The sequence below is a fragment of the Cherax quadricarinatus genome, chromosome 9, assembly GCF_038502225.1.
Source record: "Cherax quadricarinatus isolate ZL_2023a chromosome 9, ASM3850222v1, whole genome shotgun sequence".
Taxonomy (NCBI): Eukaryota; Metazoa; Arthropoda; class Malacostraca; order Decapoda; family Parastacidae; genus Cherax; species Cherax quadricarinatus.
This window is the reverse complement of record NC_091300.1, coordinates 16,106,682-16,134,350: the sequence shown is the minus strand read 5'-3', so window position 1 is coordinate 16,134,350 and position 27,669 is coordinate 16,106,682. Positions and strand designations below refer to the sequence as shown.

Sequence of the window (27,669 nt, the reverse complement as noted above, 5' to 3'; positions counted from 1 at the left end):
GGAAATAACACATTGTTAAACAAATGTATAAAGTGCTTAGAAAAGTGTTACCGGTACTTGTTCCTCCCAGACTGCCCCTGATCAGCCATGCTGTGGTGTCTAGCACCAACAGCTTCATTGGCCAGGTCTGTTAACCAGGAGGCCTGGTCTGAGACCGGGCCGCGGGGGGGAAGAAGGAGTCAATGACCCCCGGAACCATCAATGTGTGAACAATAAGTAAACAGTCCACTTGTATGACGCAGCATCGTTGTATGCGTAGACGCAACGCTGTTGTATGCATCGATGCAACGAGTGTTAAGTTGGCGCAGCACAACTGTATGTGTCGACGCAACACCGTTGCAATCGTCGACGCAGCCCAGTTGTGTGCGTCAAGTGGCAGTTTGACGCATGTTCATGTTATGGCACGGTCACTTTGACTAGAATAATGAACGCGACAGAGTCCACAAAAGATTCGTGTATGTCACGCGGCTCGATTACATCGGAAACAAACGGCTCGTGTACTCGACGGCCATACGACTCACTCACGCAGAAGTCACACTACTAACGCACGTGAAAGCCACATAACTTACGTACGTAGGAGTCACACTCGCCGCTACTTATGAACCTCTTTTCTCTGTTGTTTGTGCTTGGTCTAAATAATTATGTACCCGGCAATATAGCCGGGTACATAAACTCACATCTCCCATATAGGAGTTCATTAGTTTGAACCTGAAGAGTTAAAATAATGGTCTAAAGTCAGCATTTCTCTCTTTAAAATTCCTCCTTAGGTAGTATATCACTAGCATCTAAGATGGTTTCATCTTAGGTGGTATATTGCCAGCATCTCAGGTGGCACTTTACTGGCATCTTGGGTAACACTGTAGCATCCTATAAGGTAGTGCCGTCTTAAGCGGTACGTCACCAGCATCTTGTGAGATATCTCCTTACTGTGATAACTCAGAATCATTCCAGCAACAAATAAACAAAGTGACTGGAGTCCAAGAGTCTTTGATAAAAAAAAAAAACATTAACACTCGAGTATTAAAATAATATATCTGGCCACATTATTAAAATAATATATCTGGCCACAGAACTGTCAAGAGCCTCATAGCTTAGAATTCCTTGCTTGGAATCCATTCCTAGAGGAAAGCGTCGTTCTTTCCCGATCTAACGAAGCTGGTCTACCAGCAGTACGCAACACTGACCCCTCATCTCTACGTGTCCACAAGATTGCCGCCTCTATTTTGTTCAGGTCAGGGGGAGTAATGATACGTTATACACAGTGACCCATACGGAAAGGGTAAACATTTTTCTTTTATCAGCTGCCTTCGAGAAGGTAATCGCAATTTTCTCCTTTCACTTTGCTGCCAGTGCATTTGCATCGAGAAGAGAGCTTTCTTGAGGGACGAGGCAGCAGGAGAAAGTATAACAAGCATGATAACTATCCATTAGAGGAAGAGTGTTATATCATACTTAGCCTACGGTATGCAGTTGTTTTCTTCCACGGTTATATCGTTTAGCCATTATCAGCACACGGCGAACTGAGGGTGGGACTGATCTTGCCAGTAAGTAGGGGGTTCCGCCCCTAGTAGCAGCAAGGCCACTTCGTCAGCCTCGCACATCGGTGACAGGTACGAGAAAGAGTCCAGGTTCTCCTCGAATACTCCCGAATCCGTGGAATCACACAAAAGTGACATCAAATCGGTGTCGGCCCCGGCGTCAATATCCATCATGGAAGATCTGTTTGATGACCGGTGGTAGGCATCCATTTGGGCGTTCTGGAACCTGGAAGCGTCCTCCAGGATGCTGGAAAGGACCCAGGGGCAGGCATCCTGAGGCGCACTGCCATCCAGAATATGCTGGTTGACGGTGCTGTCCAGAATGTCTTGAAGAGACCTGATGTAGGCACACGCATGTTTCAGCGTGGTAATCTTGGTCATCTCCGAGCTGGAGTTCTGGCCATGGTCCCATGCGGGCAGCATCTTTCGCAGTTTATCGAAGGCTGTGTTGATCTGCCGCATGCGGAACCTCTCTCGAGTGTTGGCTGTCTTCCTGCGGTATTTAGACAGAGGGGCAGGACGTGACTTCTGTCTTCTGGTATCCTGCAGAGACCAGTCGCTGTCACAGCTTCGTCTGGAGCGAACTGAGCGGGGACGTAGCAGATACTTCCCGCTACAGCCTCCCGGTGTCTTGTTTCCCTGTCTCTCCATCATCTCGTTGTTATTGTTGTCGTCCACCATGTCCTTTGCTTCCTCCAGACCTCCCACTTGGGCTTCACGTTTTGTCATAGTCAACACTATGTCCATATCTTGAACGCGCACTCAGTTCAACGATATCTCTCACTTTTTGCCCAGAAGTGTGTAACCATCATTCACTCATTTTCTTAGCTGCTTGTATCCCTCACAAATTTTACAAAATGGTGGCGTCGTTTCAGCCTGAAAAAAAAAGAAAAAATATATATAATAATTAATAGATTTCCAAGAAATAAAGATTCTTGTCAGGAAAAAACATTAAACACTGTATGACTAAAACGCAAAAAAGTATTTCGATCAACAGAAATCCGATATCATTACTTGAGGTGAACTCGACCTGGTTGTCACACCTCGTCACATCCTACCTGGCTCTTGGCTGGGACGGAGGGAAGCGCGGCACGTCTGCTCAAACTGGCTGTCTGCGCCCAACTGACCACTTCTCCTACCCAGTTCAACTCATACCCCATTACACTGCCCCAAACCGCACACTACCTGCCAATGTTCAAGCCTATTTTTTTTTTTTGACTTAGTATCTATTTGCCTACCAAAAAATTACTTGTATATATTAAAAATGCCTGGTTTACTACTCCTCAGGTAAACACGCTGTATGATTTCCTTATTCAGAATCTCATGGAAATTAAGACAGGATATCGTCTTAGAGACTGACGAAAAAGACAGTGTTCCTGACGAGTTTAACCTTGAGTTGAAATTGGTCATTTTTTTGATGATTAGCAGAGACAGAAAGTAAAATAATTTATCCCAGTTAATTACTAGCTAGCTTTATAATACGTAGAAGTTATGATAAGCTTAATACAAAGAAGACAAGGGATAAGCTTAATAGAAAGCGAGAAATAAGGTAAAAACAAAGGTGAGAGATAAGATTAATACATGAGGGATAAGCTTAAAAGATGATAGAAAAAATTAATACAATGAAGACAAGAGAAGAGAAGAAGCGATATAATGTTAATACATATATCACCAGGGATAAGGTTAAAATATAAAAATGGAGAGATAAAGATGGGAAGAGGATCAAGGGATGAACAGGATGACAGAAAATGCTCTCAACCTCACTGATGCATTACAGAGAAGCGCCAGCATCACCGACGTGGGCCGTGTGTCTTCCTCATGCACCTTCACCTGTCTTCGCCATCCACAAGGTGAGGTTATCTGGACAGACGCCACTGACCTCACTTTCTCATTCGTGGGCCGCTATTACTGCACCAATTACTTCGACTTCCTCAACGGGAGAGTCGAAGCGTAGACGGGATTCGCCTGTTTCCATCCACGGACACAACCTTATTCGAGTGCCTATGTGAATTTATGAATAGGATTAGCTTCAGGTACTTCGTTATGTTTGCTTGTTGTTGGGGGAAGGAAAGGGAGATGGAAATGTTAGTTTTCATAATTATAGTTAGATGGTTGAAGTAAAGACAGAGTAAGCTTAGGCTTATAAGAAGGAGGTAGAGAGAGAGAGAGAGAGAGAGAGAGAGAGAGAGAGAGAGAGAGAGAGAGAGAGAGAGAGAGAGAGAGTACATCGTTATCCAGCCGCCATACTTTACATCTCTTCATCTGAGGTTGTTCCTCCTTGTCCACCCACCAGACACGTTATCTTGTGTTACTCTGTTATCTCCCTCATCTGAAACAGCTTCCTTCGCTCTTTAATACATTTCAGTTCAGTTTGTTCCAGCAGAGAAAAATAACCATTTAACAATCTCCATTAAGATACACTGTCAATCAAATACATTGGCAAACGTAATGGGGAACAATAATTTTTAAATCATCTCATATTTTTACTATTTTCTGTAGCATAAAATCGGCCATAAGGTTATCAGTGATTCATTGCAATGCTTCTTCAGTATTCAACTCTTCTTCCTCCTCCTCCTCCTCACCTGCGTCTTAACATCCCCAGGGAGATTGGGCCCCTCACATCATTATTCGGATCCCGGCTCCGTTATCTTCATTTCCAGACCCCCTCAACAGGCAGGCGTCTCCCTCCCCATCTACACCTCCGACACAAAATGCGCATTTTCTTTTAATCCTCTCCACGAAGTCTTTATCAGCTGATTGCTGCAGGTGGAGATCTTTTTCCACGCTCCAGTTCTCTTGATACGTTTTCACCCTTGTCAACATTTTGATTTTCTCCCCACACGGTCTCAGCACCTTCAACATTCTATCGTTTTTCTTTGATGCATCATAATTTGCCATTTATCTAAGTCAACCCCATCGGAGATTGAGTTTCCTGGCGGGTACCTGCATCCGGGCTATCCATCAGCTGTCCAGTACATCATCTGCGTCTCTACCAGCCTCCCTCATCGACACCCCAGTGTCAGACAAGTACACCTCAGAGCTATCCCTCTTCCGTCTTGGGTTCATCTCCTTAAACGTCCCGATGACCTTGAGGGTCGGGCCAAAACTTAAAGGCCTCTGCCGAATAAGGTCCTAGCATATTTACCGCTGGATACTGACGTGTTTGTCTTGTCTCGTGAAGCTCCACTCATCAGGTGTGCATCACTGTGAGGGCATCATGAAGCTCCACTCATCAGGTGTGCATCACTGTGTGGGCATCTTGAAGCTCTACTCATCAAGTATACATCACTGTGAGGGCATCATGAAGCTCCACTCATCACTCGGAATGCCTCATGACTCATTTCACACTCCCAAATCACAGGGAGGAGGATATACACTTCCCAGACACCTAACAGCTGCCGCACTCTATCCTGTAGTACTCTGCAAGCTGACATTAATATGGAGCTCAATATCACTCATCGCTTCTCAAACTCCATTCTTGGTATTATTTCATGTTTGTTCTTATCTCAACTACATACTTAAAAGCAGCATGATATAAAATATTTTGAGATTTTGAAAGAAAAATACGTATTTTTAAGTCCCCAAATATTATGCAGTGTTTGTTATATACGGTTTAATATGAACACATCAAACCAGAATTTTATTGTCCTTTAATGTATGTGAGAGGAATGCAAGTTTACCAAGATTATCTGAGTTAACTAGTTTTGTTAATAACAATAAATTCTTCATTATCTTTAAATTACAGACATACGGCAGGCGTTCATTAAGACACATAAACACTTTGTGACAGTATAACGTAGATTGCAATTTGCAGAGGAAGGGTATAATTCAACCAGACGTTTTGATGAAGCGTTTGCAGTACAATCTTTTCTTCATTTTGTCGAGTGGATGCGAGTCTGTATTCATATTTTTTTTTTAAACGTGATGCTCTTTTCCACGGAAATAAGTATTTACGGGGACAAAAGAGAGTGCAAAAATTATAGGGGAATAAATCTGTTGAGTATACCTGGTAAAGTGCGTGGTAGAGTTATAATTGAAAGAATTAAGAGTAAGACGGAGAGTAGGATAGCAGATGAACAAGGAGGCTTTAGGAAGGGTAGGGGGTGTGTAGACCAAGTGTTTACAGTGAAACATATAGGTTTATGGATTAGTACAAGGCGTATGACAGGGTGGATAGGGGAAGTGAGCAATGTGGCAGATGTTGCAAATGTATGGAATAGGAGGCAGGTTACTGAGAGCAGTGAAGGGTTTTTACGAGGATAGTGAGGCTCAGGTTAGAGCATGTAGGAGAGAGGGAGAATATTTCCCAGTAAAAGTAGGCCTTAGACAAGGACGTGTGATGCCACTATGGTTGTTCAATATATTTATAGATGGGGTTGTAAGAGAAGTACATGCTCAGGTGTTCACAAGAGGTTTGGGGTTAAAGCATAAAGAATCTAACACAAAGTGGGAGTTGTCACAGTTTCTCTGTGCTCATGACACTGTGCTTTTGGGAGATTCTGAACAGAAGTTGCAGAGGTTGGTGGATGGGTTTGGTAGGGTATGTAAAAGAAGAAAATTAAAAGTGAATATAGGAAAGAGTAAGATGATGAAGATAACAAAAAAATTAGGTAACTAAAGATTGGATATCAGATTGGAGGGAGAGAGTGTGGAGGAGGTGAATGTATTCTGATATTTAGAAGTGGACGTGTAAGCAGATGGGTCTATGAACGATGAGGTGAATTATAGAATTGATGAGGGGAAAAAGGTGAGTGGTAAACTGAGGAATCTATGGAGAAAAAGAACTTTGTCCATGGAAGCAAAGAGGGGAATGTATGAGAGTATAGTTATATCAACGCTTTTATATGGGCGTGAAGCATGGATGGTGAATGTTGCAACAAGGAGAAGGCTGGAGGCAGTGGAGATGTTATGTCTGAAAGCAATGTGTGGTGTGAATATAATGCAGAGAATTCGTAGCTTGGAAATTAGGAGGAGGTGCAAGGATTACCAACACTATTATCCAGAGGCCTGAGGAGGGGTTGTTGAGGTGGTTCGGACATGTAGAGAGGGTGAAACAAAATAGAATGACTTCGAGAGTGTATAAATCTGTAGTGGAAGGAAGGCGGGGTAGGGGTCGGCCTAGGAAAGGTTGAAGGGAGGGGGGTAAAGGAGGTTTTGTGTGAGAGTGGCTTGGACATCCAGCAAGCGTGCTTGAGCGTGTTAGATAACAGCGAATGGAGGCAAATAGCTTTTAGGTCTCGACGTGCTGTTGGAGTATGAGCAAGGTAACATTTATGAAGGGATTCAGGGAAACCGGCAGGCCGGACTTGAGCGCTGGAGATTGGAAGTACAGTGCCTGCACTCTGAAGGAGGGGTGTTAATGTTGCAGATTTATAACTGTAGTGTAAGCACGCCTCTGGCAAGATAGTGATGGAGTGAATGATGGTGAAAGTTTTTTCTTCGGGTCACCGTACCATGTTGGGAGACTGCCGATGTGTTAATAAAATATATATATATATATATATATATATATATATATATATATATATATATATATATATATATATATATATATATATATATATATATATATATATATATATATATATATATATATGTATGTATTTACCCATCAACATGTACAAGAGTTGAAGCATCGCTCACACAAGACTATGAAGCCTGTCAGTGTTGTCACAATTATTGTTTGGATATGTTCTCACGTCACGTTGAAGTCTCCGAATATTTCGCATGAACTGTTACTGCCATTGTTCACTGATATAACTCTGGTTTTATTATGTCTTTCAGCGTTATTCTCGAGATGTACAATACTCAGTATTTGCAAGTGTGATCGTATATATATATATATATATATATATATATATATATATATATATATATATATATATATATATATATATATATATATATATATATATATATATATATATATATATATATATATATATATATATCCAAAACAACCACTCTGAAAGAATAGAGAAATTCCCAGCGCTTTCGTGACTACTCATTATTCCTTGATAATGTGAGTAGTCACGAAAGCGCTTGGAATTTCTCTATTCTTTCAGAGTGGTTGTTTTGCATATTCTGAAATCACCTGTTTACTGTGATCTTATTGCATATATATATATATATATATATATATATATATATATATATATATATATATATATATATATATATATATATATATATATATATATATATATATATATATATATATATATATATATATATATATATATATATATATATATGCAGATAGAGAGAGAGGGAGAGAGAGAGAGACAGAGAGAGAGAGACAGAGAGAGAGAGACAGAGAGAGATTCCCCAGTGGAAGTAAGTCCTTCCCAAAGAGATGGGTTAGTTGCAGCAGCCGTGAAGGTCTTGTAGATGTCCTCTGGACAAAGATTCCATGATGTTGCAGTGCCTGACAAGTTGTGTAAGAAAGGTATAAAATACCGACAATATGAAAGTTAAGACACATATGCAACATCTGGATATCTTTATTGTAGACGTTTCGCCATCCAGTGGCTTTATCAATACAGATTCTAGGATATAATTGGAAGACAGTCCTAGAATCTGTATTAATAAAGCCACTGGATGGCGAAACGTCTACAATAAAGATATCCAGATGTTGCACAAGTGTCTTAACTTTCATCTTGTCGGTATTTATACCTTTCTTGCACAACTTGTCAGGCACTGCAACATCATGGAATCTTGGTCCAGAGGACATCTACAAGACCTTCACGGCTACTGCAACTAACCCATCTCTTTGGGTTAGTTGCAGTATCTTGGTTCAGAGGACATCTACAAGACCTTCACGGCTACTACAACTAACCCATCAATTTGGGAAGGACCTACTTCCACTGGGGAATCCCGCCTACCAGTGACCATGCCCTCGTCTGCTACACGTCCCTTTCACTGACGCCTATATAAGCGCCAGTCTCCTTGCCTGTGCTTCAGAATCTCTACAACCATAGTGTTGCAAACACCACCTCCAGGCTGAGGGACTGATTACCTCATCTTTTGTATATACTTCTTCTGATTACTTATTATGACCAAGAATCTGTATTGATAAAGCCACTAGATGGCGAAACGTCTACAATAAAGATAACCAGATGTTGCACAAGTGTCTTAACAATGCTATGTACTAATTTAGTCATTCTACGCTGAATGTTTTCTAACGAATTTATGTCCATTCTGTAATATGGAGACCAGAACTGAGCTGCATAATCTAGGTGTGGCCTTACTAATGATGTATAAAGCTGCAGTATGACCTCTGGACTTCTGTTGCTTACACTCCTTGATATTATTATAATAAAAAAGAAGCGCTAAGCCACAAGGGCTATACAGCGCACACTTCTTGATATAAATCCCAATAATCTATTTGCCTTATTACGTACGCTTAGGCACTGCTGTCTTGGTTTAAGGTTGCTGCTCACCATAACCCTCAAGTCCTTTTCACAATCTGTATGGCTAAGTTCTACATCATTTAACTTATAAGTGCTAAAGTTATGGACACTCCCGAACTTCAGAACCTTGCATTTCTCTACATTGAACTGCATCTGCCACTTTTCTGACCAAGAATAGTTTGTCTAAATCCTTCTGAAGTTCCCTAACATCTACGTTTGAATCAATTATCCTACCTATCTTTGTGTCATCGGCGAATGGCCTATTATCCTGGGTGTAAAGGGAGCAAAATAAACACAGCAGAAAACTTTTGACTTATATTATCCTTCACCAATTTAGAACAGAAGTATGTACACTATATACACTATGTATAACAATAGGTATTAGTGCACTCCACGGTAAGCAAGGCAGAATAGAGGCCACTAGAGAGCAGACCGTGCTTCAACCAGCTCTAGAATGGGAATGACAAGGGCAGACAGGAGAGTGGTACCCACATAACCTCTGCGATTGCCAAAACCATCTTCTCATTGGCTGGAACCTGGGTACTGGTTGAACGACGGGGCCCCATCGTCAACCCTCAGTCCCCTGGTTCGCTGGCTGAGGGAGATAGCCTGTAAATGAGGGTGTGTACATGCGCCGAATAAAGGTTACGTACTCTTTGCATGCCACACTGGGTATGATATAACGTTGCTCTAGTGATACTAATAAAGAACGTACAACAATATTGATAATACACGAGGAACGTACGGAAATATGCTCCTTGAAAACTGAAGACACACTGTGGTAGCATGAAGAATTAATGCATGAACTCTGTGACATCCTTAACAGCGAACGAACACTGTGACATCCTTAACAGTGAACGAACACTGTGACATCCTTAACAGTGAACGAACACTGTGACATCCTTAACAGCGAACGAACACTGTGACATCCTTAACAGTGAACGAACACTGTGACATCCTTAACAGTGAACGAACACTGTGACATCCTTAACAGTGAACGAACACTGTGACATCCTTAACAGTGAACGAGCACTGTGACATCCTTAACAGCGAACGAACACTGTGACATCCTTAACAATGAACGAGCACTGTGACATCCTTAACAGTGAACGAACACTGTGACATCCTTAACAGCGAACGAACACTGTGACATCCTTAACAGTGAACGAACACTGTGACATCCTTAACAGTGAACGAACACTGTGACATCCTTAACAGTGAACGAACACTGTGACATCCTTAACAGTGAACTAACACTGTGACATCCTTAACAATGAACGAGCACTGTGACATCCTTAACAGTGAACGAACACTGTGGCATCCTTAACAGTGAACGAACACTGTGACATCCTTAACAATGAACGAGCACTGTGACATCCTTAACAGTGAACGAACACTGTGACATCCTTAACAGCGAACGAACACTGTGACATGAACGAACTAACAGCGAACGAACACTGTGACATCCTTAACAGTGAACTCACACTGACATCCTTAACAATGAACGAGCACTGTGACATCCTTAACAGTGAACGAACACTGTGGCATCCTTAACAGTGAACGAACACTGTGACATCCTTAACAATGAACGAGCACTGTGACATCCTTAACAGTGAACGAACACTGTGACATCCTTAACAGCGAACGAACACTGTGACATCCTCAACAGTGAACGAACACTGTGACATCCTTAACAGTGAACGAACACTGTGACATCCTTAACAGTGAACGAACACTGTGACATCCTTAACAATGAGCGAGCACTGTGACATCCTTAACAGTGAACGAACACTGTGACATCCTTAACAGTGAACGAACACTGTGACATCCTTAACAATGAACGAGCACTGTGACATCCTTAACAGTGAACGAACACTGTGACATCCTTAACAGTGAACGAACACTGTGACATCCTTAACAGTGAACGAACACTGTGACATCCTTAACAATGAACGAGCACTGTGACATCCTTAACAGTGAACGAACACTGTGACATCCTTAACAGTGAACGAACACTGTGACATCCTTAACAGTGAACGAACACTGTGACATCCTTAACAGTGAACGAACATTGTGACAGCCTTAAGAGTGAACAAACACTGTGACATCCTTAACAGTGAACGAACACTGTGACATCCTTAACAGTGAACGAACACTGTGACATCCTTAACAGTGAACGAACTCTGTGACATTCTAACAGTGAACGATCACTGTGACATCCTTAACAGCGAACGAACATTATGACAGCCTTAAGAGTGAACAAACACTGTGACATCCTTAACAGTGAACGAGCACTGTGACATCCTTAACAGTGAACGAACACTGTGACATCCTTAACAGTGAACGAACACTGTGACATCCTTAACAGTGAACGAACACTGTGACATCCTTAACAGTGTGACACTCTTAACAATGAACGAGCACTATGATATGCTTAACAACCGGTGAACGAACACTGTGACATCCTTAACGAGCGTGGAACAAATACTAACAATCTCATTTAAAGTGAAAGATGTTGGGTGTCGTTAAGGTGACTTGTTGAGTATGTTTAGTACAGGAATGTGACGCTGGATGCTCGTTTTCTATATCCACGCAACCATAAAAGAAAACAGGAATAGGATAATAATAATAATAATAATAATGATAATAATAATAATAATAATAATAATAATAATAATAATAATAATAATAATAATAATAATAATAATAATAATAATAAAGGCTTACTGATGTTGAACGAATTACAACATTTTTATTAAATTCGGAGTGAAGCGTTAAACCCTTAGGGAATTATATTCCTTTATATTACCTTGAGATGATTTCGGGAGACAAAGCCTGCCTAACCCGGTCCCAGACCAGGCCTAGTGGTTGCTGGCCTAATCGACCAAACAATATTATGCAGCAGTTGTGACTGCATATGATTGCCAATTAAAAAGTTCGATAATGTGCTGTTGGTCAAGAGCCAGGGTTGGCAACCCTGGCGCCAATCGCCACAAGCGGCGACTTGACCAAGATAGTGCGGCGAATTTGCGTTTATTTTATTTGTCTTAATTTTCAGTTGCGAAGCCCAGTTTGTCAATTTTTTGCATGGTGTGCCAGATTTCATGTCCCGCTCGCCACATCTTTGGCTACGTTGTCACATCTATGGCCCGGATATGGCCCATAGTTTTTTACTAATGCTTCACTACCTTATCGCAATGAATATGGGGAAATGTGTTGTGATATCGATGTTTGTAAAAACAAGAAGCGTAGAAGTTGACGGCATAAAAATATATAGATTTAGAATGAGAGAGGGAGAGAGAGAGAAAGAGAGAGAGAGAGAGAGCAATAAGCCTATCCGCAAATGTCTATTACTAAATTCTGTCATTACTAAAAATCTTTCGATATAAGCTATAAATAAAATTTGTAATCATGTTAGTAAGCGCCTTCTTGTAAGAACTCATACGAAGATTATGTTACGGAAAATACGCAAAATCCGTTAGGGCCACAGCGCACTACAGCAAGCGCTTTTTGGCCCCTTCACTTTTAGCGCTCCCCAACACTACTACTACTACTACTAATAATAATAATTATTATAATAATAATATTATTATGATAAATTAATCATCATCATCATCATTATCTCGTCAAGATGGCGCCTGGAGTGAACTCCCGTACCCTACCTGGGGTTTAAATTCTTCTAAAAGGCCAAATTTTATATATTTTTTTAAATGGTGTTTAGTTACTGGTGCCAATAGTCTCTGGTGAAAATTACATGCAGCATCCCAGTTTGAACATCGTTAAACACACCCCAGAAAGAACAACTTAATAATCAAGGCGTTTATTTTTTTTTGTGCTATATGTTATGTGGGATTAGTGTTTGCTATGTGGTGTTATTGTATGGTACTTGGTGTTATCGTGTGTCCTTTAGTGCTAATGTGTGATGTACATGCATACATACATACAAACGTACATACATACGTACAAACACTCATACATATATAACAAGAAGCCTACGGGACTAGCACGCCTGTTCAGCTTTGGGTGCTATTAAATTTCAGTTTCAGATTCTCACTCAAGGGAGGTTCCTTGATGCTGGTGAGAGAGGCTCTTGATGTAAGGAAATGGACTAGTCCTCTCTTTTCTTGGATCGAATTGAATTGCTCCTCATTTCCCAGGTGACGTATAACCCCTATGGATGTTAAGCTTTTTATCACTAATAATAATAATAATAATAATAATAATAATAATAATAATAATAATAATAATAATAATAATAATAATAATAACTCATGAGTATTATCCATCTACTCTCTGAACGAGTCTCTCTTCTCTCTGAACGAGTATCTCTTCTCTCTGAACGAGTCTCTCTTCTCTCTGAACGAGTCTCTCTTCTCTCTGAACGAGTCTCTCTTCTCTCTGAACGAGTCTCTCTTCTCTCTGAACGAGTCTCTCTTCTCTCTGAACGAGTCTCTCTTCTCTCTGAACGAGTCTCTCTTCTCTCTGAACGAGTCTCTCTTCTCTCTGAACGAGTCTCTCTTCTCTCTGAACGAGTCTCTCTTCTCTCTGAACGAGTCCAGGGTCGTGAAAGTAGCTCGTCCCACCACAAACATCAGAGACACTCATTTTGAATGCAATAATCATAACACAACAATTCATGTAAATGCAAAAGAATAAATTAGTGGAGCGGTAACACTAGTTCACCTCCCCCACCCTCATTCCCTCCACCCTCTCTCCTTTCTCCTTCCCCCCTCCTCCCTCTCCTTTCTCCTACCCCTTCCCCTTCACCGTCTCCTCCCTCCCCCCCAAAAATAAGCCTCTATGACGGTCGTGCACTTCAAATAATCTTGTTTTTTATATAATTTTATGGTGGTCGGTATGAATGTTTACTTCTGTTTATTGTAACTATAGGCCGCCAGGAAGAACACGATGGAATCTACGCTTACCCATCTAAGGTAAGAGGGTGGTGGGGGACGGAGGGAGGGAGGGCGTTCTGGATTACCTCTTCCCTACCCTCTCCCTCTCATTTACCATCCCTGCCATCCTTGAACCTCCATCCTACCTTCTGGAACGCTACTTATCTCCACTCTACCCACCAGCTGTCCTTCATTTCTATGACCCTCTCTCTTCATCCTCCTCTACTCCATCTCATTCTCCATCTCTCCCGCTCTCCCCTGAGTCCTCCAAGCCTACGTTCTGTCTTCCATGTTCCTGGAATCTCCTCAGTGCTCGCCGTAGGTAGATGCTTCTCCATTATTATGACAAACAACGACACAAGCCTGTAAATTAAAGCAGGTCATTATATATCGTTTGTGAGCTTAACATAAGAGTCAATTATCAGGTCAAGGAAAATAGTTCGGCGCCCATAAAAGATCTGCGCCTGTGTTGACTTCGTCTTTCTCGTAACTACTGAATTCTCTGATTGGGCAAACACATGCTGGAAATTCTCAAGATATCAGGAATTCATGTAACAGTAATAAGTATAAGATGTGGAGTAGTAAAACTTGTTACTTTACAGGTTTTCAGAAAAGAATACACGTTTTGAAATACATTGCTAGTTTTGTTACATTACTTTGGATGTACATGTATATGTTGAGGCTTAATTGTTAATGCGAGTGAATATTGATAGATAAGAAATCTTTGTAAAATAACCCTGATAATGCAAACTCATTAAATCCGAGGCAAAGCTTCTGGTAGCGGTGTTTTGTTTATTAGGAAACAAGACACACATCTTAGTCAAATATTGGTCATACTGATTAGTAAAATGGTTAAGTAAACACACATACCATCTTTGGGTAGCTATGAAACACGAAGGAGTTACAGAAGTGTGTGTGGTTGGGTCGAGGGAAGGAACGTCAGTTACTAAGACCCGCAGTGTCACACGAGAGTCACAAGATGTCAACAAAATGTAGCATAACGCGAGGTGGATCACGACCCACACTAAGAGTGATATTTATCCACCCTCACAATTAGGCCTTTCGGTTAATTTTCATGTTTGAACTCTCACACACGTACACTCAGAAGGTATACACATACATGCAGAAACACACACACACGCACACATACATATATAGTAGTATTCAATCACTGATTTATGAGGCAGTAACTTATCTGCATTCTTAATATAAATATATTTACGCTCTGAAGAAACTAACAGATGTCATCTCTATGTACAAGCAAGTGCGTGGTTCCTTAAGGACTTCCTGGTGCCACAACAGATAGCCTTAAACACATTTTTTTTTTCAATAAGAATATATATATATATATATATATATATATATATATATATATATATATATATATATATATATATATATATATATATATATGTATATATATGTATGTATATGCAATAAGATCACAGTAAACAGGTGATTTCAGAATATGCAAAACAACCACTCTGAAAGAATAGAGAAATTCCAAGCGCTTTCGTGACTACTCACATTATCAAGGAACTATGAAAGTAAAGCATCCAAGGAAGCTATATAAGGGGTCTGGCCAGCACCTCACTATCAGATCCCACAACGGTTAAACACCTGATGCGCGCCGGCCCAACTGGACAGGTCCTTTGCACAACTCACCAACAAACTATTCTACCCAAGATAATAGTTTTTAAATTTTCTTGGGTAGAATAGTTTGTTGGTGAGTTGTGCAAAGGACCTGTCCAGTTGGGTCGGCGCGCGTCAGGTGTTTAACCGTTGTGGGATCTGATAGTGAGGTGTTGGCCAGACCCCTTATATAGCTTCCTTGGATGCTTTACTTTCATAGTTCCTTGATAATGTGAGTAGTCACGAAAGCGCTATATATATACTTTCAGATATATATATATATATATATATATATATATATATATATATATATATATATATATATATATATATATATATATATAAATATATGTATATATGTGTGTGTGTGTGCGTGTGTTTGTGTGTGTGTGTGTATGTGTGTAGTATGTGTATGGTAGTAGGTTGGTAGACAGCAACCACCCAGGGAAGTACTACCGTCCTGCCAGATGACTGTGAAACAGACACCTGTAACTGTTTTACAGGATGGTAGGATTGCTGGTGTCTTTTTCTGTCTCATAAACACGCTAGATAACAGGGATATCTTGCTACTCGTACTTACACTTTGGTCACAATTCACAGACACGCACATGCATATATATATATATATACATACATCTAGGTTTTTCTCCTTTTTCTAAATAGCTCTTGTTCTTCTTTATTTCTTCTATTGTCCATGGGGAAGTGGAAAAGAATCTTTCCTCCGTAAGCCATGCGTGTCGTATGAGGCGACTAAAATGCCGGGAGCAATGGGCTAGTAACCCCTTCTCCTGTAAACATTTACTAAAAAAGAGAAGAAGAAAAACTTTATAAAACTGGGATGCTTAAATGTGCGTGGATGTAGTGCGGATGACAAGAAACAGATGATTGCTGATGTTATGAATGAAAAGAAGTTGGATGTCCTGGCCCTAAGCGAAACAAAGCTGAAGGGGGTAGGGGAGTTTCGGTGGGGGGAAATAAATGGGATTAAATCTGGAGTATCTGAGAGAGTTAGAGCTAAGGAAGGGGTAGCAGTAATGTTGAAGGATCAGTTATGGAAGGAGAAAAGAGAATATGAATGTATAAATTCAAGCATTATGTGGATTAAAGTAAAGGTTGGATGCGAAAAGTGGGTCATAATAAGCGTGTATGCACCTGGAGAAGAGAGGAATGTAGAGGAGAGAGAGAGATTTTGGGAGATGTTAAGTGAATGTATAGGAACCTTTGAACCAAGTGAGAGTAATTGTGGTAGGGGACCTGAATGCTAAAGTAGGAGAAACTTTTAGAGAGGGTGTGGTAGGTAAGTTTGGGGTGCCAGGTGTAAATGATAATGGGAGCCCTTTGATTGAACTTTGTATAGAAAGGGGTTTAGTTATAGGTAATACATATTTTAAGAAAAAGAGGATAAATAAGTATACAAAATATGATGTAGGGCGAAATGACAGTAGTTTGTTGGATTATGTATTGGTAGATAAAAGACTGTTGAGTAGACTTCAGGATGTACACGTTTATAGAGGGGCCACAGGTATATCAGATCACTTTTTAGTTGTAGCTACACTGAGAGTAAAAGGTAGATGGGATACAAGGAGAATAGAAACATCAGGGAGAAGAGAGGTGAAGGTTTATAAACTAAACGAGGAGGCAGTTAGGGTAAGATATAAACAGCTATTGGAGGATAGATGGGCTAATGAGAGCATAGGCAATGGGGTCGAAGAGGTATGGGGTAGGTTTAAAAATGTAGTGTTAGAGTGTTCAGCAGAAGTTTGTGGTTACAGGAAAGTGGGTGCGGGAGGGAAGAGGAGCGATTGGTGGAATGATGATGTAAAGAGAGTAGTAAGGGAGAAAAAGTTAGCATATGAGAAGTTTTTACAAAGTAGAAGTGATGCAAGGAGGGAAGAGTATATGGAGAAAAAGAGAGAGGTTAAGAGAGTGGTGAAGCAATGTAAAAAGAGAGCAAATGATAGAGTGGGTGAGATGCTATCAACAAATTTTGTTGAAAATAAGAAAAAGTTTTGGAGTGAGATTAACAAGTTGAGGAAGCCTAGAGAACAAATGGATTTGTCAGTTAGAAATAGGAGAGGAGAGTTATTAAATGGAGAGTTAGAGGTATTGGGAAGATGGAGGGAATATTTTGAGGAATTGTTAAATGCTGATGAAGATAGGAAAGCTGTGATTTCATGTATGGGGCAAGGAGGAATAACATCTTGTAGGAGTGAGGAAGAGTCAGTTGTGAGGGTGGGGGAAGTTTGTGAGGCAGTAGGTAAAATGAAAGGGGGTAAGGCAGCTGGGATTGATGGGATAAAGATAGAAATGTTAAAAGCAGGTGGGGATATAGTTTTGGAGTGGTTGGTGCAATTATTTAATAAATGTATGGAAGAGGGTAAGGTACCTAGGGATTGGCAGAGAGCATGCATAGTTCCTTTGTATAAAGGCAAAGGGGACAAAAGAGAGTGCAAAAATTATAGGGGGATAAGTCTGTTGAGTATACCTGGTAAAGTGTATGGTAGAGTTATTATTGAAAGAATTAAGAGTAAGACGGAGAATAGGATAGCAGATGAACAAGGAGGCTTTAGGAAAGGTAGGGGGGTGTGTGGACCAGGTGTTTACAGTGAAACATATAAGTGAGCAGTATTTAGATAAGGCTAAAGAGGTTTTTGTGGCATTTATGGATTTGGAAAAGGCGTATGACAGGGTGGATAGGGGGGCAATGTGGCAGATGTTGCAAGTGTATGGTGTAGGAGGTAGGTTACTGAAAGCAGTGAAGAGTTTTTACGAGGACAGTGAGGCTCAAGTTAGAGTATGTAGGAAAGAGGGAAATTATTTCCCAGTAAAAGTAGGCCTTAGACAAGGATGTGTGATGTCACCGTGGTTGTTTAATATATTTATAGGTGGGGTTGTAAGAGAAGTAAATGCGAGGGTGTTGGCTCTTAAGAGGCGTGGAGTTGAAAGATAAAGAATCACACATAAAGTGGGAGTTGTCACAGTTGCTCTTTGCTGATGACACTGTGCTCTTGGGAGATTCTGAAGAGAAGTTGCAGAGGTTGGTGAATGAATTTGGTAGGGTATGTAAAAGAAGAAAATTAAAAGTGAATACAGGAAAGAGTAAGGTTATGAGGATAACAAAAAGATTAGGTGATGAAAGATTGGATATCAGATTGGAGGGAGAGAGTATGGAGGAGGTGAATGTAATCAGATATTTGGGAGTGGACGTGTCAGCGGATGGGTCTACGAAAGATGAGGTGAATCATAGAATTGATGAGGGGAAAAGGGTGAGCGGTGCACTTAGGAGTCTGTGGAGACAAAGAACTTTGTCCTTGGAGGCATAGAGGGGAATGTATGAGAGTATAGTTTTACCAACGCTCTTATATGGTTGTGAAGCATGGGTGATGAATGTTGCAGCGAGGAGAAGGCTGGAGGCAGTGGAGATGTCATGTCTGAGGGCAATGTGTGGTGTGAATATAATGCAGAGAATTCGTAGTTTGGAAGTTAGGAGGAGGTGCGGGATTGCCAAAACTGTTGTCCAGAGGGGTGAGGAAGGGTTGTTGAGGTGGTTCGGACATGTAGAGAGAATGGAGCGAAACAGAATGACTTCAAGAGTGTATCATTCTGTAGTGGAAGGAAGGCGGGGTAGGGGTCGGCCTAGGAAAGGTTGGAGGGAGGGGGTAAAGGAGGTTTTGTGTGCGAGGGGCTTGGACTTCCAGCAGGCATGCGTGAGCGTGTTTGATAGGAGTGAATGGAGACAAATGGTTTTTAATACTTGACGTGCTGTTGGAGTGTGAGCAAAGTAACATTTATGAAGGGGTTCAGGGAAACCGGCAGGCCGGACTTGAGTCCTGGAGATGGGAAGTACAGTGCCTGCACTCTGAAGGAGGGGTGTTAATGTTGCAGTTTAAAAACTGTAGTGTACAGCACCCTTCTGGCAAGACAGTGATGGAGTGAATGATGGTGAAAGTTTTTCTTTTTCGGGCCACCCTGCCTTGGTGGGAATCGGCCAGTGTGATAATAACATAAAAAAAAGTGTGTGTGTGTACTCACCTAGTTACTCACCTAGCTGAGGCTGCAGGGGTCTAGTCCTAGCTCCTGGCCCCGTGTGTGTGTGTGTGTGTGTGTGTGTTCTTCCCTAATTGTTCTTAAATATTTGTGGTTGCAGGGGTCGAGTCACAGCTCCTGGCCCCGTCCCTTCGCTGGTCGCTACTAGGTCCACTCTCTCCCTGCTCCATGAGCCTCATGATATCTTTTTTTAAAGCTATGTATGGATCCTGACTCCACTACATCACTCTCCAGATTGTTGCACTGCCTGACTACTCTATGACTGAAGAAATACTTCCTAACATCCCTGTGACTCATCTGAGTCTTCAGTTTCCAGTTGTGACCCGTTGTTGCTGTGTTCCTCCTTATCAGTTCCTCTCAGTATTTTATATGTCGTTATCATGTCCCCCTTTTCCCTCCTGTAATCCATTGTCTTCAAGTTGATTTCCCTTAACCTCGCCCCTTAGGTCCGGGACTAGTCTTGTTGCAAACCTTAGTAATTTCTCTAATTTGTTGACGTGCTTGACCATGTGTGGGTTCTAAACTGGTGCTGCATTCTCCAATATAGGCCTGATGTATACGGTGTACAGAGTCTTGAACGATTCCTTACTGAGGTGTCGAAACTTTATTCTTATGTTTGTGAAGCGCCCGTATAATTCAGCAGATATATCTTTGATGCGCGCCTCAGGAGATGTGCTCGGTATTATACTCACCCCAAGACCCTTCTTTGTTTGTGTGTGTGTGAAAATAGTATCTCAATAATAGGTGATGGTGTTTTCTTACTCAGGAAAAATGGGAACATTTCTCCTCACTTGGTCTAACCTATTCTCCAACTGAGCTTCGTTTTCTTCCAAACTCTTTTTTTTTTTCTTTTTAATAATTTCTGTACTCTCGAAATTTTCAGAAATTTTAGTAGCAGTCATTGCCTGTTATGTTTGGTCATGTTAGGCAAAACTACGTTAATTTAAGCTAATCTAGGTTAAATTAAGTTAGACCGGGATAATGCAAATTAACTTAAATTTTCAGATGATTACCGACAATTACGAAACTGAAGAACGGATAACTTGTAAAATCCGATGAGTGTCCCTTCTTGCCAACGAAGCAAATCTTGACGATGGGCTTCTCAGTCAAGCACTGAAACCCTCCACAGAGTTTCTAGTCATATTACTGAGGCTTCCTACTGGCTGACTAATTAAGTATCAACGTCCTATGGCAGGTTCTCCAGGCCCCATATAAAACAAATATTCACCACTTTTGAAACCATATATATATATATATATATATATATATATATATATATATATATATATATATATATATATATATATATATATATATATATATATATATATATATATATATATATATATATATATATATATATATATATATCAACAGGTGTATGTCTCATTGAATATGCTAAGAGTATACTTAATCACTTTTTTAATAATAATAATATTGAATTCTACAGGTACAATGTATACAGACCATAGCTAACATCAGTGACATACTTTATAGAAAGCCCATTGTTATGCAGAGCATTTAAGGTAAATTAGGTTAATTTTGTCCCCAGGATGCGATTCACACCAGTCGCCTAACACCCAGGTACGTATTTAGTACTAGGTGTTGTAAAGAAACACACCCCATTGTTTCCACCCGTAAAAATGATCGAACCACGGACCTCAATGTGTGAGTATTCTTAAGTAGTGAGGACCAGGTGACATGCAACCTTATTGACTTCGGTGCAACTAACAAGATGAAACCCCAATTAATGAACCAATTAAAAGCGTGAGTAACAGCAAGCAAAAGACAAAAGAGCAGGAAAAGAAATACGAGTAAACATTAATAAAAACAGCTGTTATTAGTAATGTTATTAGTGACTTTGATTTTGTATTCGCAGGAAGCGCTGAATCCGCATATGTCAAGCTTATTATATATATATATATATATATATATATATATATATATATATATATATATATATATATATATATATATATATATATATATATATATATATGAAAAAAGTCTGAAATTAAATTTATACTGATATATGAAATGATTATCGGGGATAATCACAGATAACACTACAAACCACTACCTTACCTTCCTCCTGACAAACATTAGTAAACCACCACTTGAATACAACAAAGTCTCATTTAGACTCCATGACGAGGCCTCAATAAGGAAGTTCACAGCTGACCTAGAGACTGTTGACTGGCCTACAGAATTCTCCAAGGCCAATGGTATTGATGACTGGACAGACATTTTTCTTAACAAATTACTTAGACTATAAAACAAACATTGTCCTATAAAAGCGAAACAGATCACAAACAAACGGCTTGGTTGCCCATGGCTAACCAGCACCATTCTGAAATCCATTGACAAGAAACACCAATATGAAAAGCAATATAGACAGGCTTAATACACAAAGATATTCTTAAACACTATTCATCAGTTCTCACCAAAGTAATAAAGAAAGCCAAACAACTGTACTACTCCAGTAGATTCACAGACACTAGAGGAGATATAAAAAAAAGACCTGGAAAACACTCTTTCAGATTCTAGGGACCAACAAACTGAAAAAAAAACCAAGAATATTGTCCCAACTAAACCTAATGAAACACCACTGCATCCCACTGACACAGCTAACAAGATAAACGACTTCTTCTCAACCATAGGATCTAATCTCGCCAATAAAATCCCACATACCAATGCCCATGCCGGGAACTACCTAGATGGGGATTTCTCAAATTCCTTCTATCTTGCACCAACTGAGCCCACAGAAGTCACCGAGATTATAAAGTCACTTAAAAATAACTCAGGGAATCTATCTCATGTCCCACCATTACTGTACAAGCGAGCGGCCATGTCCTTTCGCATGTTATTTCATTACTTTTTAATAAGTCACTAGAAACTAGCACCTTCCCGAAACTACTCAAGATGGCAAGGGTTACACCAATACATAAAGGTGGTGACCCTACAGACTTAAACAACTATAGGCCAATATCGAACTTACCATTGCTATCCAAAATCTTTGAGAAACTCGTGCACAGGAGACTATATTCATTTATAACGGCACAAAACATACTCAACCCCTGCCAATTTGGATTCAGGAAAAATAAAAGCACTAATGATGCAATCATAAAAATGCTAGATCTGCTTTACACAGCATTGGAAAATAAGAAATATCCACTAGCTTTTGACACAGTAGACCACGACATCCTACTCCACAAACATGACTAATACGGTATAAGAGGCCATGCACTTGCTTATTTTAAATCTTACCTTACTAATAGGTATCAGTATGTCACCATTAAAGACACAGCATCAACAACACGGCTACTTGATACTGGAGTTCCGCAGGGAAGTGTCCTTGGTCCCCTGCTCTTCCTCATATACATCAATGATCTTCCAAACGTATCCCAACACCTGAAACTCATTCTCTTTGCTGACAACATGACTTATGTCATCTCTCACCCTAATCTTGCCACCCTCAACACCATTGTTAACGATGATCTGATCAAAATATCGACTTGGATGACAGCCAATAAACTTACGCTTAACACTGACAAAACTTACTATATTATGTTTGGTAGCAGAGCAGGAGATGCACAAATTAACATTAAGATCGACAACACTCTAATTACCAGACATAATGAGGGCAAATTCCTAGGCCTATACCTTGACAACAACCTGAATTTCAGCACCCATATCCAACACATAACCAAAGAAGTATCCAAAACGGTTGGGATCCTCTCCAAGATACGATACTACGTGCCACAAAATGTCCTTCACACACTATACCACTCACTTATTTATCCATACCTCACCTATGCTATTTGTGCTTGGGGATCAACTGCAGCAACACACCTAAAGCCAATAATAACCCAACAAAAAGCTGCAGTAAGATTAATCACTAAATCCCATCCCTGGCAACACCCCCCCCCACTCTTCATAGATCTAAACTTACTCCCTGTTCAGTACATCCACACTTACTACTGTGCAGTCTACATCTACAGGACCTTAAACTCCAATATCAACCTTGACCTAAAACGCTTTCTTGATAGTTGTGACAGAACCCACAGGCATAACACCAGACACAAACATCTCTACGACATTCCCCGTGTCCGACTAAACCTTTACAAAAATTCAATGTATGTCAAAGGCCCTAAAATCTGGAACACCCTACCTGAGAACTCTAGAACTGCAGACACATTCATCACTTTCAAAACTATAATTAGAAAACATCTTATCTCCCTGATACACCCCGTCAACTAACTACACGAATACCACCTGGTGGTTCACACTTACACTCACTCACCCATTTGACCATAAACAGAAATATTAATCTCAATCTTAAAATAATGAATCCTGTGATACTCCAATACTAAAACTATGTACTGTGCCAAAACAAAAGCATTCACATTGCTAAACTCACAAACTAGTATTTAGTCACTTAGCCATAATACCAACTTACCTCATAATTTGTAATATTTTAAAATTAAGAATTAAACTAAGTCTGCCCGAAATGCCTAGCCATGCTAGGTGTTCTAGTGGTACACTCTGTAATCATTATTTTACTACATGTAAACCACACAATAACCAAATTCTGTAAACTCAGCATTGTAATCCTTATAGAGAATAAACTTTTGAATTGAATTGAAGAACCGTGCTGAGGAGTGTCTCATGTACGCTGGGGTAGAATTTTAAAAAGCCGAGATTCATGGCGTCGTTGCTGCATTTTTATGCACTATTTACGAAACCAGCAGCGACAGAATGTATTTTTTTTCAGCGACATTCCTGGGAAATATGCCAACTTAAATACAATACTGAACCTGTTCTCACAATATGCTGGTTGTATTAGAGAACGAGTGGAATTATAGAAAACGAATTAAACGTCATAGTTTCTGGGTTAACTAAACTATATTGAGTGCAACTAAGTTACGTTTGTTAATAAGTTTTCATTTAGACATTATATACATAACATACACCTCTGTTTTTTAACAGCGATCTTGAGGGTAGACATAATTAATAGGCACACACGCATAGGCACACGTGTGAAGCTCTCGCTTCAAACGGCGAGTGTCAGGGTTCGATTCCCTGCGAGGGTAAAAACATTGGGCCTGTTTCTTTACACCGGTTGTCTGAATGTTCCCCATCAGTAAAATGGGAACCTGGGTGTTAGTCGACTGGTGTGGGTCGCATCCTGGGACAAAACTGATCTAATATATATATATATATATATATATATATATATATATATATATATATATATATATATATATATATATATATATATATATATATATATATATATATATATATATATATATTGAAAATCTACTTTAATCAGTATTTTCTGGTTTAAAGTATTCTTGACTAAGGGGGTCATACAATCACCTTAAGAAATATGGGACTGGAGGGCAATCAGGTTTGATCTATTGGAAATGAACAGTAGCTTCATTTCTCTGAATCAAGAGCCCTTCCCCAGCGTCAAGGAACCTCCCGTGAGGGTACACTGTGCAGAAAGAAACTTTTATATGGAAATGAATAAACGAATAGCGACTCTCTGCTATATTCGTGGCAAGACGGACAATAATAATAATAATAATAATAATAATAATAATAATAATAATGAAACTAATACTAATACTAATAAATTATTAATAATAAAATAATAATAACGATAATATTAATAATTCTAATAAATAATAAAATAAAATAAAAATAATTTACTACTAATAATAATTATAATAAATAATGATAAAAACTAATACAAGGTTAGTCCTTATTATCTCCACTGCATTAATTCTTACATTACTGCAACATAAACAGCGTCCAGGTAATAATAGGTAATATTTCTTTATTACCGGACAAGTTCGCTATTTTGCCAATCTTGACCATCTTTATTGCCAAGAAACTAATTTGCAGAGCATTAAAGAATCTTGGACAGCTGTCGTGGCGGCGACGACTCAGGAGGAAACCTAATGAAGAGAAAAATAATTTTTCCAAAGTGTTTTTTTTATATGAGTTTCGCAGATATGAAGACATTTATTTGTTTTATGTATGATATATATGTGGATACATTAGAAATGTGCATGATGTTTATGTATACATTAATTAGAGGTGTTTATACTTGTGTATATAGTGTAATTATTCAGCGGGGAAGGGTGGGTATATGTACATAGAGGTGTATTATAAATGTCGTGCCGAATACGTAATACTTGCGCTTTTGGCTTAAATAGCAACGCTCTTCTTACCGAATAAGGCAAGCGGAAATTTGTGTATGCAATAATTTCACAACATCATTCTGAACCTAACTAAAAAACATGTTTTATTGAGTTTGTTATTAAATTATTATCAACTTATATAAAATATATTTAATTGGATTAGGCTAAGTTAATTTGTGTTTGTTATGTTAAGGTTAGATAAGTTTCCTAAGGTTCTTTTGGTACAAAATCATTAATTTTTATATGAACAGCAATGAAAAATGTATCTTTAAATGTATATGAGAAAATTTTAGAAAGGACTTGATTTTAAATGAGTTCTTGCTAATTGGCCAGTTTTATCTATTCGGCACGACACACACACACACACACACACACACATTTATATATATATATATATATATATATATATATATATATATATATATATATATATATATATATATATATATGTGTGTGTGTGTGTGTGTGTGTGTGTGTGTGTGTGTGTGTGTGTGTGTGTATGCAATAAGATCAAAGTAAACAGATGATATCAGAATATGCAAAACAACCACTGTGAAAGGATAGTGACTTCTCACATTATCAAGGAACTATGATAGTTCCTTGATAATGTGAGAAGTCACGAAAGCGCTTGGAACTTCACTATCCTTTCACAATGGTTGTTTTGCATATATATATATATATATATATATATATATATATATATATATATATATATATATATATATATATATATATATATATATATATATATATATATATATATATTTTGTGCCGAATAAGTAAAATTTGCGATTTTGGCTTAAATAGCAACGTACTTCTTGCCGAACAGGGCAAGCGAGAATTTGTGTATGCATAACCTTGTTTTTTACCATTTTAACAATATTTCATGGACTAATGCGATCCAAGTGTTTAATTATTATATTTTTAACTATTAAAACTCGTTTGAAATATAAAAAAGTATATTTACTCGACCATATGGCCCGTAACGAGCAAACATCCGATGTTTATCGTGAAAATCACTTAATGAAGGGAGAAAGATGTAGTTAAGTGATAAGTAATATCTGGTGCTTAGTTCTGATCGAAGCTATCACTACGTATAATCAACTACCCTGAAAACTAGTCTGGTTTATTAGGGGTCAGTACATATATGGTTATATTGCTAAAACTTGTTTTGAAAATAATCGGGAAAGTAAGGAAAAAAAAAAGCAAAGTGAGAATAAATCGAGAGGCATCAGATCATATCAGGTATAGATTTACAAGGGATAGAGGGGCTCTCCAAATAAACCTGTCTATCCTTATACGAGCAAACTCCTACCGACAATATGGGACCTTCGACCGGTGCCGGTCTCCGCACCTCTCATTCAGCGCACTTTATTGGCTGCAAATAACACCAGTAAAAAAAAAAATCCTGATCGTTTTACCACTCGTTCTTTTCTGTGTTAGCGGCAGTAACGTTTTAAATTTCACTTTCGCAGCATTTTTTTTTTTTTTTAATATTTCGCCGTTTCACTGGTGGTAAAAGTTGAGCCATTTCGGTATATGTCGTTCACTGCATTTACGTAGACTGCATGATTGTCATGCAGCCCACAATATTCACTAAGTTTCCGTGAACTTTCTCATGTCGAATTGATAATGAATTTAGCATAATTACGATATAAATTATTTTGGCAGAGAAATTACTAATTTTCAAGATTTTTTTTATGATATTGTTATTATAGTTTTGCGAAAAAATTAATGGTTTCATTAGCAGTGTGTTCAATGAGCCATATTGAGTTTGAGACCCAGCTCCAGGCCTCATACAGGTTATTCCAACTGCTAATAAAACTGAGACTGATTACGCATTTCTCTTTTGACTTACATGCATAATTATCCTCCATCTATGTCTTCTCATGCCAGCGTGACTTATTTACAACGGTCTGTCCTTGTTACATTC

At 39.2% G+C, this 27,669-nt stretch overlaps 1 protein-coding gene across 1 annotated transcript; it reads right to left on the bottom strand.

Moving 5' to 3' along the window:
• Window positions 1-1,226: 1,226 nt before the first annotated feature.
• Window positions 1,227-2,687, bottom strand: LOC128686014 (myogenic-determination protein-like). Its single transcript, XM_053772645.2, has 2 exons — window positions 2,597-2,687; window positions 1,227-2,414 (listed from the first exon to the last, which is right to left on the bottom strand). Exon 2 carries the CDS (start codon window positions 2,283-2,285, stop codon window positions 1,506-1,508), a length of 780 nt encoding a protein of 259 aa, XP_053628620.1. The 5' UTR covers window positions 2,286-2,414; window positions 2,597-2,687; the 3' UTR covers window positions 1,227-1,505.
• Window positions 2,688-27,669: the final 24,982 nt, after the last annotated feature.